Source organism: Coffea eugenioides, unplaced genomic scaffold (assembly GCF_003713205.1).
Source record: "Coffea eugenioides isolate CCC68of unplaced genomic scaffold, Ceug_1.0 ScVebR1_25;HRSCAF=112, whole genome shotgun sequence".
Lineage (NCBI taxonomy): Eukaryota > Viridiplantae > Streptophyta > Magnoliopsida > Gentianales > Rubiaceae > Coffea > Coffea eugenioides.
The window spans coordinates 27,698-44,212 of NW_020863101.1; the positions used below are offsets into that span (position 1 = coordinate 27,698).

Consider the following 16,515-nt stretch of genomic DNA (forward strand, 5'->3'; position numbering starts at 1 on the left):
ACTCCGTCTAGGTTGCCACAATCAATTATGGCTATCATTTTGTCTTTGAAGAAAATTTGACATGCAATTTTCGTATTTTCAAGTTTGAACTAATGTTTGCCAATCCTAAGACTTACAAGTCTTGGAAAGTTGGGAGGCAAAGGTTGCCAAACTTGCCACTTAAATGTAGCTGTCACTTTCGGGTGGCTTTCTTCGACGGGTTTCCCGTCGACTCTCCCTCCCCTTAGATTAAATTAAAGTAGGTTATAGGACTGTTATCGTTGCGATAAAAAAAAAAGTTTGAACTAATGTTTAATAGTATAAATGCACCATATGCTTGTGACTTGTGAGTTTGAATTTTCTTTCGGAATTTTGAGGAACTAATATTTGAAAATTTTATTAATTAACTTTTTCTACCAAGGCACGATATTCTTCAACTCTAGAAATATTCGAATATAAAGTATTACCTCGTTTGAAAAAAAAAAAAAAAAAAGAGTATAAAGTATTACCTCATGAAATGTATTAGCTGATTAAACTGTAATTGGTTTATGTTCATAATACTGGCTTCTGTAGGTGAGTGTGATGGGACCATCACAGATCAAACCACGTGATTTGAAGATTATGAGTTTTATCTATAGTAAATTTGACAATTGTTACGCCTTTCAAAAACTAATAATCAAAAGATTTTGCTTTACTTGGTTTTATTTGTTATACAATAAAATTTCTGCTCCAAAACGCTATATATAGCATTTGAAGCTATGCTAAGATGGAATAGCCCCATGACACTCTCTCTGCACTCTTAATATCATAGAGTAATCAAATCATCAAACCATTCATAGTTTGAATAATAGCCCCCAAGAAACAGGAAAAAAAAAGGTTTTGCTGATAAAAGTAGTTCCTTGACGCAATTATGCACTGCAACATCTTATCAAATGAAAGAAGTACAGTTTTCCAAAATCAATCATAGGGAATTTGAACTGTTATTCCTTCGAAACGAGGGATTTAATTACAATTTTCTGTTGTTACAAATTTTCAACTGTTAGATACAGAAAGCATCCTCCTCTCTGATGTTCCCAAATTGATGCAAATTCTACATCCAACTCAGAGCTATCCTGCAGCTGAACTGTTGGATAGGCATAATAAGAGATAACTCAGTATACAAACCTTTTTTAATTATTGATCAGTAGCTTAAATACAATTTGCCAACACTAGATATTTGCTGTCTGGTTATTTGGAGAATAGATCAGTATAAGGTCCACATTTATACTTGAAAAGATAGGTAAAGAAGGCCTCTAACTAGAATGTGGAATAGCTACTGCAAATACAGGATTTTTTCTGTGGTTGGTGAGACCAGTGGCTTCAGACATGTACAAATCGTGCGGTTTAGCTCCATCAGTCCATGCAAAATCAAACTTGTATACCAATTTTGCCAATGCAAGCTCGTTGACAGCCACAACAAAGGTAGTACCAGGGCAACCCCTGCTTCCAGCTCCAAATGGAATTAACTCAGAGTTAAAACCTCTCTGGCTGAAATTCTGCAGGCTGAATCCAAGCAATGGATCTCGTGCAATTGCCCAAGCATTTACCATTACTGCTGCACCTGCTGGTATATCATACCCCATTATCCTAACGTGTTTAGTTGATTCTCGACGAACGAAATAATGATATTGAAGTATGAAGTCGTAAAGTCTCCTTGAACACTGCTTTCAAGTACTCCATTTTGTCTAAATCATCTTCACTGATTTCTGATTTTCCTTCAGTTATTTGTCTTACCTCAGTTTGCAATTTCTCCAGGATTTTGGGGTGCCTCAGAAGTTCAGTCATTGGCCACTCCATATTGCATCAGTCCTGCACCAAACACGTCCTAATCATGGGATTTGAAAAAGAAAAAGGAAATGCTGTTTTATTGAAAAAAATGACATTCAAAGTTGAAAAAAAATGACATTCAAAGTTGAAGAAAATGACATTCAAACACATCTTTTCTATTTCAAAGTTGACGTGGAATTATATGATTGTTTATCTGAAAGTTAACGTTGAATTGTATACCATAACAAAACAAAACTAATAGGGTAGCATAATTGACAGGTGCCGAACCTGTACAATAATAAATACCTACTCGAGAAAAATACAGATTTTGTATATAGCGGTGAGTAGGGTCGAATCCACAGGGACTGAGGATAATTTGTTTCTTCTAGAATCCAAAGTATGGGGGGTTTTGGATTAAATGCTAACTAAATAAATTAACTGCAGAAAATAATTAATTAAAAGAAATGATTGGGAAAACTCTAGCCAAGGGTACACATCAGAAATGGTTCATGCACTGATCATTGATGCAGAAATAATTCCAACATTTAGCAATAGATTAGTTATAGTTGTCATGCACGCGATAAACAACCAACCCTTCCTTAATTTCTCGATAGCTAAGGTACGACCGTTAGCTATTTCTCTAACCCAAAAATAACCCTAGGTACGACCGTAGGATTTAATTTCTAAATTGCATTAATAATTAGAAAGGCCCAATCCTAACCAACAAACACGCTACGAGGGTTTGTTTAAATTAGATCATATGCTCCCCTGACATAAACCCAATTACGCCAGTTGCTACTGAGGTAGAGATAACAAACAATTACGGATTCAATTACCCCTATTTAGCAAAAATAGCCTATATGAATAATTAATTATTGCGCACTAATCAATCATACATAAGGCCATAGCAATTAAAATCAAGAAACATATAAATACCAATAAATGAAGAAAATAATTAAAACAGATTCGATCTCACAGTAATTGTCGAACCAAATCGTCAGTTGTCCCCTTGACTAGAGAAGCTTAACCACGCCTCATGAGAAAATCTCCCCGTTGGGGAATATTGTCGAATACCTGGAGTGTGTCAGAGGCCAGTCCAAAGAAAGAAAACTAGAACTAAACTAAAAAACTAAAACTAAAGCCCTCGATCTATTTTGCTTCTGTACGTTGTCCCCTTTTAAAGAAACAAAAGAAAGATGACTAAAAGCTATCTAGGTGGTCCCCACACATGTGAACAAAGCCTCCCAAGTACTTCTTGTTCCAAGTCTCTCTACGTTGCTTTCTTTGAAGCCCAAATGACCAAATGCCTTTCACTAGCTTGTGGTCCCCCACCAATTCAAGGGCCCAAGGATTGAAACCCTTAGAAATCTCCATATTTTTCACAAAGTCCCTCCTTTTTGGTAGTTTTCTGCTTCATTCCTGAAATTGATTCCAAATACCAAATATGAGTAAATATCAGCAATTAACACAATATTTGTCAAGGATAGAAGGGAAAATTAATAATAAAAATACTAACAAATTATACCCTATCAATTCCCCCCACACCTGAATCATGCTTGCCCTCAAGCATGGGAGCATCAATTGAACACCAAAATTTTGACAATGGCTATCGCTCTAACTACCTAATTGCCAAGATACCAAGAAAAATAATAATCAAGCATCAATGGTCAAGTCCAAGAAACATCACTCCTGGTTAGCTTCTAAACCATAAACTCTTCCAATTTCAGGTTAACGAATCTAAGAAAAAGGAATAATGTACAACATTTATCAGCAAATGGTCCAATTATTAACCAAAATCTCAACATTAAATCCATAATTCGGCAAGCTGATTTTTATTACACACTAACACAACCTTCACTTTTTTTCACATTTTTTTTCCTACTTTTCTCTTTTTTTTTTCAATAGTAACAAAAGACTTAGTCGCTAGCCATTAGAGCCTTTTGACGCGAACTCCAACATTGGCAAGATGAAGGAGCCCGGTTACTCAGCTTCTATCGCCACGTGACCACGTACTCATAGGAATTACTACCTTTTGACGCGAGAATCAACACTTTTAGGTGCAGATCCCCGGTTACTCAGTAGTAACTAATAGCGGAGTACAGTCAAGTTTATTCATAGCTAAAAATCACAAAAACTCAATATAACACAAGAACCAAAAGAAAACTTGCATCAGCTAGCCTCATTTTCAAACATGGAGAACTAAAGTTAATAACCGGACCAATTCACATGAAAATGCCAATAATCATTCCCTATGCCTAGGAAAGTTAACCAAAAATTATAAGAGTAAAACAATCATCGATATTCACCAAAGAGATATTTTTGGACTCAACCATATTAACTTGATACCCTTTTATTATTAAAATTTGGCAATAGCAGAAATAGAGGCAACAATCCAACATCAAATTTTGGCATGCACTTACGAGCCAATCACTAAAAAGAAGAAAATGAAAATGAACGAAAGATACTAGCACCATAACTGCTCCCCCCACACCTAAATCGTACATTGTCCTCAATGGAGGAATTAAAGCAATGAAGAGGACAACGAAACTTCCCTCTTTGAGTGGCCAAGAGGTAGGCGGGGACGGTGGAGGAAACCAATGTGGTGGAAGTACGCGCCCAAGTTCCGAGACATCATACTCAATTCAACCAGCAAATGCAAAACTCTGTCCTCCCAAAATCTCAACAAATAGCTCCAGTTGGTCAGTTAATGCCTTAACTCAGAATCAGAAATTTCAACATTGAGAGTTTAGGTATTTGACAATAACAATTCAGTCACAAGTTCTTGGCTGTCAATTAGACAGCCAATCAGATGGAATTACCAAATCTAGTCAAAATACCCCAACCAGTACCATTGGTGCACCCCACAGATAATGAAGCAACTTAAATGGCAAACCCAATCAACAAAATGTACATGTGAGGCACCCAAGGTCTATACAAATGTCCCAACAAAGCAGCGATTGCAATCAATAATCAGTAGTGGTCCTAATTTACTCAAATGCAGAATTAATGCAGCCCAACAATTCAACTGGATGTACCCACCTTGACAAGCAAAGCAAGTGGCACAGGTTTCCCAAGTCAACAGGCAATTCAGAGATAACTCAACCGAAATCACAGTAGAAACTTCAATTAAATACACTCAACATGAATAAGCCAAGCAAGTGTCATAGAAACTCCCCAATTCAACAAGCAATCACAGTATTTCAACTCACCCAAAAACTCAACAATTCCACCCAAAAGTTGAACAAATGCCCCCAGCGGTGAGCCTCAAGAAGTGAACAAGTCAAGCAATAGTAGTGGAAAACTCTGACATTAACAACTGAATCTCAAACCCCCAGCATTTCAACTAGATGCACTGAACTGGAATAAGCAATGTAGAGGGTATAGAAGCCTCCCAATTTAACAAACAAGTGCAATATTTCAGCTCACCCAAATACTCAACAAATGGCTCCAGTTGGCCAGTAGAAGTCGCAACCCAAAATCAGCAATTTCAAGGATAACAGCTCAGGGCTTGGACAATAATCACTTAGCCAACCAAATAGAAGTACCCAATTGAGGTCCAATCACCCCACCAGTACCACTGGTGTAGTAAACTATGGAAGAGAAATCACACACCACCAATATCAGGCCACCGACAAACCAAAATAACAATTAACACTGCTCATAATTGAGAATCGCAACAATCAAAACACAAGCAAAGTTGCCTCCCAATTAGCAAAAGACAATTTCACGAATCCAGCCCACCCAAAAATTAGCAATTTCAATGATAACAGCCCAGAAAGTTGTCAATAAGAACTCCGCCAAACAACTAGGGGTAAACAAATTCAATTGAAAATATTCCCTCCAGTACCACTGGGGGTAAAAACGTAGGCCAAAATCAATGAAACCTCAATCGGAACAAATCGCTCCAGGTGGCCAGTTAATGCACAATTGCACCCAACCCAAAAGAAGTAATAAATTCAAGTGAAAATACCCCAACCAGTGCCTTCCCCCCCCCTTTTTTTTTTTGGAATGAAAGAGTAAATGTACAACTCAATCAACCGAATTCGCAGTGATAGTTCCAAAAGTCAGCAATTCGAGTCCAAGCTTTCAGTGAAGAAAGGACGAATTAATCAGTGAAGAAAGGAACCCCAAGCTTCCAGCTCCCAATTAAGCAGCAAATAAGAGAGGACGAATCTATAGTAGCCACAAGAAATGACGCCCAATAGGTATACCACACAAGTGAAGAAATAAACTCCAACAGCCACAAATACCAATTGTGGAAAATCCTTAACAACACCAATCAATGTTAGAAATTGGGGAATAAAGTCCAAATACCTCTGCTAGGACCTCGGCAGTAGGCGGACAGAGGAGCTGTAGTGGTGGCGGGCAAGCTGGAGTGGGGGCAGCGGCTGCGGGTGGTTGGTGTGCGCGGAAGAGTAGAGCGCGCGGGACGGTGGCGTGCGGTCCGGAGACGAGCGAGGCCGCGGCGTCTGCGAGCTAATGGCAGAGCTGCTGGCATGCGACGGTGGACAGAGGAGCTGTTGCGCGATGGGTGAGGCGCGCGGCCGTGGAGCAGATCCGACGGCGGAGAGAGCTGGTGGCGGTCGCGGGTGAGATGGGTGGCGGGCGAAAGGGATTTCGGACAACAGAGAGGGAGCAGGGGAGCGGTGGAGAAGAAGAAGAAAAAGAAAGAAAGAAAGAAGAAGAAAAGAAAGAAATTTTTTTTTTTTTTGGGATTTTTTTTTTCTTTTTAAAAATTGAATTGAGATTGGAAAATTCGATTTTTGAATACCAAAACTGAAAATGAAGAAGGAAATTACTTTTATTTAAAGAAAGAGAAAAAATTTTTTTTTTTATTTTTTTGAAAGTGAAAAATTATTTTCTTTGTTTTTGGGTCGTCAAACATGGCGTGGGCACGCCAAGATTAGAGAGCATCCACTGACTTCGAGAGTTACCTTATGCACTTTAACGCGTTCCCTCCTCGCGTGGGCACGCCAAGATTACCTATCCTGATCAGAGTTAGAAAATATCAAGAGTGACTAGTACCCACGTGAGAAACGACATAATTAAATAATTAAGCACTAAAACAATAAAATTAACAATTGAGTTGCCTCCCAAAAAGCGCCTTTCTTTAATGTCTTTGGCTAGACATGCTATGCTTGTTCACGGAGGATAAAATCTTGTGGCTCGCTTCAATGCTTCATCTTCAATATGATCCTGGTAACCCTCATAGATGGAGTAATCTTTGAACACACGAGCTACGGTCTTCCATGGACTAGTTGATGGCGCCAAATAATCAAGCATTGATCGCAATTCTTCATCCACTCCTCCATCAAGAGCATTCAACGGTTCAAGATATTTGACCATAGCTACTCTTAACTCATTCCTGTCATGAGACTCAAGAACTTCCGGTATAACAAAATCAATCTCATTAACAGAAACCATAGAGTAAGAGTTAAGAAAATGCGGGTTAGGGAATGGAGATGGTGTCACCACATTTGATGATTCTTCACTGGATTCTTTCACTTGAATGGGTTGCGGTTGGGGTTCCATTTCTTCCTTTTCGGCTTCTTTTTCAACTGCATCTGTACATCTCTCTTCTTGAAAATCTTGCAGCTCCTCATCACTAGTCAGGCAAATTGCACTCTCATTTTCAACAATGGTTTTCGAGGGCAATTCTTCAAATTGAGAAGCCAGTCGATTTATTCTGGATGTCAATAGACACATTTGATCTTCCAGATTACTCATTGCCTCCTTCATCATCTCATTTCTCCTTTGTGTCTCCTGTTGGAATTGATATGTATTAATAGCTATTGATTCAACTATTTCATCAAGAGACATACCTGACATAGATGACGATTCTTGAGACTCATACTGCTGAAAATTCATTGGCCCCGTTGTATAATTATAATCGGAGTTATCCCACCATTCTTGATCATACCCGTTTGGATTAGGGTTATACCACGTTTGAGACCAGGGTGAAAAATCTCCATAATTATTGAGTGGGACACTCAGATTATCTTGATATTCGGGACACATACCGGTTGAATGATCCCTGGCATAACAAATTTTACAGGTTGCAGCAGCCATTCTTTCTCTAATAGAGTTTAGTGCCTCTGAATATGCAAACTTAGCAAAAAAACTAGCCTCATTGCCTTCCCTGGAAACAAAATCCAATCTATCACCAAAATACGGAGTGTTAGAAGCCATAAACTATATAAAAAAAATATGAGAAAAATAAAAAAAATAAAAATAAAAACAAGATGAACTCAAAAAGAAACAAATTAATCTGACACCAGTCCCCGGCAACGGCGCCAAAAATTGACAGGTGCCGAACCTGTACAATAATAAATACCTACTCGAGAAAAATACAGATTTTGTATATAGCGGTGAGTAGGGTCGAATCCACAGGGACTGGTGATAATTTGTTTCTTCTAGAGTCCAAAGTATGGGGGGTTTTGGATTAAATGCTAACTAAATAAATTAACTGCAGAAAATAATTAATTAAAAGAAATGATTGGGGAAACTCTAGCCAAGGGTACACATCAGAAATGGTTCATGCACTGATCATTGATGCATAAATAATTCCAACATTTAGCAATAGATTAGTTATAGTTGTCATGCACGCGATAAACAACCAACCCTTCCTTAATTTCTCGATAGCTAAGGTACGACCGTTAGCTATTTCTCTAACCCAAAAATAACCCTAGGTACGACTGTAGGATTTAATTTCTAAATTGCATTAATAATTAGAAAAGCCCAATCCTAACCAACAAATACGCTACGAGGGTTTGTTTAAATTAGATCATATGCTCCCCTGACATAAACCCAATTACGCCAGTTGCTACTGAGGTAGAGATAACGAACAATTACGGATTCAATTACCCCTATTTAGCAAAAATAGCCTATATGAATAATTAATTATTGCGCACTAATCAATCATACACAAGGCCATAGCAATTAAAATCAAGAAACATATAAATACCAATAAATGAAGAAAATAATTAAAACAGATTCGATCTCACAGTAATTGTCGAACCAAATCGTCAGTTGTCCCCTTGACTAGAGAAGCTTAACCACGCCTCATGAGAAAATCTCCCCGTTGGGGAATATTGTCGAATACCTGGCGTGTGTCAGAGGCCAGTCCAAAGAAAGAAAACTAGAACTAAACTAAAAAACTAAAACTAAAGCCCTCGATCTATTTTGCTTCTGTACGTTGTCCCCTTTTAAAGCAACAAAAGAAAGATGACTAAAAGCTATCTAGGTGGTCCCCACACATGTGGACAAAGCCTCCCAAGTACTTCTTGTTCCAAGTCTCTCTACGTTGCTTTCTTTGAAGTCCAAATGACCAAATGCCTTTCACTAGCTTGTGGTCCCCCACCAATTCAAGGGCCCAAGGATTGAAGCCCTTAGAAGTCTCCATATTTTTCACAAAGTCCCTCCTTTTTGGTAATTTTCTGATTCATTCCTGAAATTGATTCCAAATACCAAATATGAGTAAATATCAGCAATTAACACAATATTTGTCAGGGATAGAAGGGAAAATTAATAATAAAAATACTAACAAATTATACCCTATCAATAATAATTTGTTCTCTTTTTTTGATACTCTGTGATTGATTTTATCTCCTACCCTGCAATTAAAAAAATCTAAAAAGTGTGTTAGATCACCTCTTTAGTTTAGATGAGCTCGTCTTCCATCTAACTCCTTATACAACCCATTTAGATTCCCCCTCTCTCCTAGAATAGGGTAGTATAAATGTAGCTAATTGACAAAAAAAAATTCTAATTACGCAAAATTTCCCAGTTTGCTGATGGATTTAGTGAGGAAGCAAATGAGGGTAGTTGCCCCTTTTTGTAATTAATTCTTGTATTTATCAAGGGTTTATCAAATATATATAACTGTTAACGTTTGTGGAAAAAAAAAGACAAAAAAAATTCTAATTACGCAAAACAAAATGTTGAACTCCAGGTACAAGTAGAATATAATTTTAGTCTTCTACAAAATACTGTTTATTACTAAAGCTCTGTATGGATTGGATATTTTTAGACCTGATTTTCATAAATTTTACTATAACAGTATATATGAAAAAATTGTTACTATAGTTTTTTATTGGAGTGTTTTTAGAATTTTAAATATTATTGTTGGGATATTTTTAAAAATAAAAATCCCCCCACCTCCACCCCTGCCCTCCTCCTCTCTTCTCTCTCACTCTTTCTCCCTTTCCTTCCTCCCATCTCCCTTAACTTCTTCAAAATTAGGAAATGAAAGAAAGCCCAATTTTATTTTTCTTTTTTTAAGTGCTATAATTGGCTATTTGCCTGATCTTGAAGAAGCATAGGAAGAGTAAGACCAAGATAAGGAGAAGAGACAATGAAAAATCCAAAATGAACAAATTAGCAATGAAAATGCAAAGGTCCTTGATTAGCCTCTCGTGCTTATGGTTGTGTTTAAATAACAAATCCATGCGTGTGGCTTGACTCTTGAATATTTCAAACACATATTAATGTACAAAAGTATTTTTTTTTTTTGAGGAGAAACAAAAGAGTAAGTTGTCTTTGTCAATAATAAATCTTGAAGATTACCATCGGAATTGAACTAAAATAATCTACCGTGTTGTGTTGATTCTCGAGGAACGAGTAGTGGGACTGGCGTATGAAGTCGTAAGGTCTCCTTGATCACTGCTTTTAAGTAGTCCATTTTGTCCAGATCATCCTCAGAGATTTCTGGTTTTCCTTGAGCTACTTGTCTCACCTCAGTCTGCAATTTCTCCAAGATTTCTGGGTGCCTCAAAAGTTCGGTCATTGCCCACTCCATAACTGTGTATGTCGTATCAGTCCCAGCTGCGAACATGTCCTAATCATACAAAATAAAGAAGAAACTAATATGAGGAAAACATTTGTAAGAAGTTTAGCTCATCAATGGTAAACATCATAAAATGCAGATAAAACAGTTTGGTTTGGCATTGTATCAATTGATGTGTTAAAGCTGAAGTATGTAATATTCCACAAGCCTGCTAATACACAAATAAGTGGTTCATAGTACATACTGCATACTGAAACATTTCATTTAAGATTTAGTACTGAAACATGGTAAGATTTTTTTGAATCCTACAAAATGTATTCAAACTTGACTTGATCACTATTTATCACTTGTCATCTAAGTCAATTACTCAAATTGCTCTGCTTGAGCTTTGTATAGTTAACTGTATGCTGATCAAGTAAGTTTGATAAGTGGTTGCTCGACGCTAACAAGTATAATTCTTTGGATACCAAGTATAATTTTGTTAATCTCAAAAAAACTAGTATAATTATATTCCACCTTCGAACATGCTAAAAACTTTGATTGTTGAAATTTCTATAGGAAAAGCTCTACTTGTTCATTATCGTTAATACATATGATCCTTTATCCAAAAGTACTTATCCGTGGGATGAATTACTATGAAAAACCGTCTAACATCCAAGCCAATAGAGAGGAAAGTAATTCATTGAAAATTCTTTAGCAGACCCCATCTGCCTGACTACAAATTTGCACTTATTTTCGAAAGTGTGTTTAACCACATATCATGGTTATTGTACTGGCTTTTAACATGTATGTGTGAGATAGAAAATTATTGGAGAACGCATTTTCAAGATTAAATTTGTGAAAACCAACCCCATCCAAACTAACCTTTATTCATTTAAAAAACTAGGGGCAAATTACACTTTAAGCCCCTGTGATTTAGTACTTTTTTAGGTAACCCCTTATGATTTCAAAAATTATACTTAAATCACTCATGGTTTGAATTAAAGCGTCAAAATGATGAAATTTGTAATCCATAAAGGAGTCAACTAAAATGCCAAAAATACCTATTTATTACTTGTAGGGGGTTATGTATATAATTTTAAAATCATAAGGAGGTTATATGGTAAAGCACTAAATCATAAGGAGGTTATCTGATAAAATATAAAATCATACGAGATTAGAGTATCGTGCATTTTATGTTTATATATTTTGGTCTTTTTAATCATTTCAGTTTTTAAACAAGGGTAATTTTGACATTTTTATAGGTTCTGTTATGAATGATAATTTCCGTCACTTTGACATTTTAATTCAAACTATGAGAGAGTTATATATAGTTTTTAAAACTATATGGAGTTATGTAAAAAAATAGCTATACCACGGGGGGTAAAGTGTATTTTGCCCAAAAACTAGTTTGAATAATGGGTGCTCATTAAGAGCGGGTTCAAGATTAGTTCTTTTTAAAAAGTGTAGTTAATTTAATTTGAAAAAGTGTCTAAATGTAAGATGCGCAATAATTGTGATTGTGTAAATTCACATGATAAATTATTTGTAATTTAAATGTATTAAATCAATGCTCACTAGGCAACCATTAGAAAAATCTTTAAAATTTAATGCAAATTGAATAATAAAATGAAGGTATTCTAAGTTTAGATCGGATATATACAAAAAGATTTTCAGGACAAGAGAAATGGCATAAGCCAGCACGGTAGAAGAGCCTAATGAGTTTATGGTTGGAGTACCCTACAAACAAGATTTCTTACCAAAATGATTGCTTTGAGACTGTCAAGTTCGAGTGTAAAGCCTGTCGACTTTTCCCCCTGAATTTCAAGCAAGATATCCACCAAATCTGAGCCTTTTCCCTCTATACCATCATCAGTGTTAGCCTTTCCATTTTTCCTATCTTTGTGCTCCTTAATGACACCCTCCAGAAATTCATCAAGTTGCTTAACAACTTTTTCCACTTTATCATCCAAATCATTAAGATGTCTCAACCATCCAAGCCATGGAACAAAATCTCCTATATCAGTAGTACCTAACAACTCAACAAATTCCTTCACGATTTGCATACTTTTGCTCCCATCTTCCCTATCACTGTACTTCCTCCCCAAGGCCACCCTACAAATCACATCATTTGTCAGTGTCATAAGAAGATCACTCAAGTTTATGGCCGATAAAGGTGGCGAAGAAGCCGAAAAACTTGTAATCTTTTCAACGATAAGTGAAGTCTCTTCCTCTCTTACATATCGAAATGATTGAACCCTCTTATGACTTAGAAGCTGAAGCACACAAATACTTCTCACTTGCCTCCAATACTCACCGTAAGGTGAGGCTCCAATATCCTTGCTGCCATATAGAAGCCTATCAAATATGCTTGTTTTAGGCCTGTTAGCAAAGACTAAATCATGGGTTCTCATGATTTCACAAGCTGCATCAGCTGAAGAAGCAACAACCACGGGCTTGCTGCCAAAATGAACCAGCATGAGGGAACCATATTTTCTTGATAATGATTGAAGTTTGCGGTGAGGATATAGCCCGAGTTGGAAAAGATTTCCAACAACTGGAAACTTCGGTGGAGAAGGTGGTAACCTTTGTTGGGGTTTAGAAGAAGCATAGAACCATATGAAAAGGGTTAGAAGTAGCAAAGCCACGGGAAGAAGAGAGGAAAATGTAAGATCCAAAACAAACGCCATTACATGCTTCTCGAAAATTGGAGAAAGGGCCAAATCAAGAAAGCACAAGTTTATTGTTGCTGCTACAATTGGCCATATGCCTACTTCATTAAGTCGAAAAGGATCAGCAGAATTCTGCTTCTGTTCTGATGATCCTTGAAATTTCAGTTTGTGACGGTAGCAAATGCATCCTCAGTAAATGAATCAAGGCCACACATTGGAAACAATATCTATAAAGCCTGGCCGACTGTTTTGACTTTAGTAGCTGTAGTGAAAGAACAAATTTTGGATGATAAGTCCTACTCATAAGCAAATTCCAAAAATTGGATTGGACTTATATTCATACATGTTGAAATTGATTTATGATCTTGAAATTAGCAGCAAAAATAACAAAAAAAAGGGAAAGGCTTATTTCCCTCTCCAATATTAATAATATCAAGGTCACTGTAAAGCTTAACTAATACGATCAAAATTAATGACAATTATTTGTTCATTAAGCAATATTGCTTAGTGCCTTACTTGTCTTTTGATTTTCTTATTAAGCAATAAGAATTTTCAGGGAGAATTTCCAAGAGCTACATGCAGGCTAAATATAACAGGCAAGACAATTTACATAAGTTCTCAACTTGATCTTGTAAACCTTGCCCTAGGACATGCTAAACTTCTCTGTGCCAGGAGAGAAACTAAGGAGAATATGGAGTGGCAACAACAAGTATAGCAAGTTTTCTATGCACATCGATGCCACCAGCTTCAGTCATGTCCATGTCCTCTGGTTTTCCTCCATCAGGCAAGGCAAGGTCAAATTTGTGCAGTAATTTTGCTAATGCAAGTTTATTGATAGCCATGGCAAAGGTCTTACCCGGGCATCCCCTTCGGCCGGCACCAAATGGGATCAACTCAAAGTCCAAACCTCAAAAATCTATACCAACATTCAGAAATCTCTCTGGCTGAAATTCCTCTGGCTTCTCCCAAAGCAAAGGGTCTCTTCCAATTGCCCATGCATTGGCGATTACTCATGTTCGAATCGGTATATCGTACCCCATTACTTTGATGTCTCGAGTTGATTCTCGAGGAACTAGTGATGGAACTGGGGAATGAGGCCGCAGAGTTTCGTTAATCACTAGCTTTAGATATTGCATTTTGTCAAAATCATCCTCAGTTATCTCTGATTTTCCTTGGCCTAAATCATTTGTAAGTGTTACGAATAACTCAGTCAAGTTCACAACTGAAGAAGAGCAGTTTTGTCTAGTATGTTCAATCATAAGTCTCTTCTTCTCGAACATGTCGATAGCTTTGAACCCTTTTGCTACTTAGAAGTTGAAGCACACAAACACTTCTTACTTGTCTCCAATACTCACCATAAGGTGTAAATGCCACGTCCTTGGAACCATAGATGAGTCTAGCATCAATGCCTGATTTTGGCCTGTTCGAAAAGACCAAATCATGGTTTTTCATGATTTCACGAGCTGCATCAACTGAAGAGGCCGCCCAAATGAAGCAGCATTAAGGGACCATACTTTTTTTATAACGTTTGGAGTGAGCGGTTGGGAAGCAAGCCAAGTTGGTGAAAATTCCCAATTACTGGGAGCTTTGGTGGAGATGGTGGTAAGTTTTTTGGGGATTTTGAAGAAGCATGGAAGAACCATCTGTAGAGGAAGAGAGTGAAGAAAACAAGGGGAAGAAAAGAGAAAGTGTAGGATGCAAAAGAAACACCATATTGCCTTCTTGATGCCTGAAGTGAATAAAGTGAGAAACTTAAAAAGTGATCAGTTGTAGTGTTCGCAGGATGATCCTACTTATAGAACTTCACTTTGTTCGTTGTGTATTCCCAAAAAAATTGCACAATGAAAGGCTCTAATCTCTGAATTGTATTCTATTTATGGATTAAGAAAATGAACTAGAAGTTTTTAATCCTTTTTTTTTGTAGATAATTGCGCAATAAAATAGGCTCTAGTTTTTTATTTTTTTCGTGTGCTGACTTTTTTTCTTCACAACCGGTCAGAAAACGAGTTACAAAGCGATATTCATACGAGCCTTAGCCTGGGCCGCCTGGCTGATGAATGATAGATCAATCTATTCTTCCTGTTTTAGTATCTTCATATGCAATTAGAAGGTGAGAGTTTTATGGCAGGAATCTTTTAGAGATGTGTAATATTTGTGATTTCGATTAAGATAGCCTACATAGAAAGGCCAATAAATAGGTTTGCACAACTGGATTTATTCTATCAATGTTTGACAAAGATGATAAAATAAGGTAGGGCAAAATACACTTTACTCTCTGTAGTTTAGCATTTTTCACATAATCCCCCTATAGTTTAAAAATTATATATAATCCTCTTACGATTTGGATTAAGATGTCAAAATGACGGAATTTACATTCCATAACAGAGTCAACTAAAATATCAAAAGCACTTCTATGTAAAGTTGAAAATTATTTATTAACCACGGGGGTTATATATATATTTTGAAAATCATAAGGGTGTTCTATAGTGAAACACTAAATCATAAGGAGGTTATATAGTGAAATATAAAATCATACGGGATTAGAGTGTCATGTATATTATGTTTATATATTTTGATCATTTCAGCCATTTTAGTTTTTAAACAACGGTAATTTTGATATTTTCATGGGTTCCGTTACAAATGATCATTTTTATCACTTTGACACTTTAATTCAAACTATGAGAAAGTTAAATAATAACCTTTAAAACTATAGGCAAGTTATGTGAAAAATCGCTAAACCACAATGGAGTAAAGTTTATTTTGCCCACTAAGATATTTGAGCATAAGTATTTGGTGGTTTAATTTCATGGATTTTTTAATGGGCATCCTTATTGCTACACTTAAATTACTCTTAATTTATCATGTGAATGCACACACTATCCTCGTTTACACATATCAACTCACCCTATTTAACTTTAATTTTTTTCTAAAAATTAACACATGAGCTCCACCTTAACAAGTGCCCATTAGATAGATCTACTTTCATTTGTCAATAGCTAAGATTAATTAAGTATTGTAAGGGTTTCATTAATTGGTGTCCAATAGGTACTCGCTAAGAGAGTTCAAGTGCAATAAATATATTATGTATTTTCATATACTAAGTTTGGTAGAAATGAAATGTATTAATGAGTGTCTAATGAACACCGCTAGAAAAATCCAATGGTCATATGTGTGCAAAAATTGTTATACATTAAGCACACTCTAGCATAAACATGTACACAGTTAATGTATATTTTCTATGATAACCTGAAAAATCTGAGATTTGACATATTAAAAATATTCCAGTCATGAAAC

At 36.5% G+C, this 16,515-nt stretch overlaps 1 protein-coding gene and 1 pseudogene across 1 annotated transcript; both read right to left on the minus strand.

Moving 5' to 3' along the window:
* Positions 1–5,389: 5,389 nt before the first annotated feature.
* LOC113757001 (cytochrome P450 71A3-like) lies at positions 5,390–13,370 on the minus strand. The gene is made up of 4 exons (XM_027300427.1): positions 12,310–13,370; positions 10,378–10,621; positions 9,206–9,232; positions 5,390–5,439 (listed from the first exon to the last, which is right to left on the minus strand). Exons 1-4 carry the CDS (start codon positions 13,237–13,239, stop codon positions 5,390–5,392), a joined length of 1,251 nt encoding a protein of 416 aa, XP_027156228.1. The 5' UTR covers positions 13,240–13,370.
* Positions 13,371–13,901: 531 nt separating this feature from the next.
* Positions 13,902–14,950, minus strand: LOC113757002 (annotated as a pseudogene).
* Positions 14,951–16,515: the final 1,565 nt, after the last annotated feature.

What these genes read in the sequence shown, in the direction of transcription:
- LOC113757001 (XM_027300427.1), bottom strand. Translation starts at nt 13,239, where the DNA reads ATGGCGTTTGTTTTGGATCTTACATTTTCCTCTCTTCTTCCCGTGGCT. An exon ending in GTCTCAAAGCAATCATTTTG is followed by an intron (nt 10,622 to 12,309) that starts GTAAGAAATCTT and finishes TTGTATGATTAG; the next exon opens with GACATGTTCGCAGCTGGGAC. An exon ending in TCGAGAATCAACACAACACG is followed by an intron (nt 9,233 to 10,377) that starts GTAGATTATTTT and finishes AATCAATTTCAG; the next exon opens with GAATGAATCAGAAAATTACC.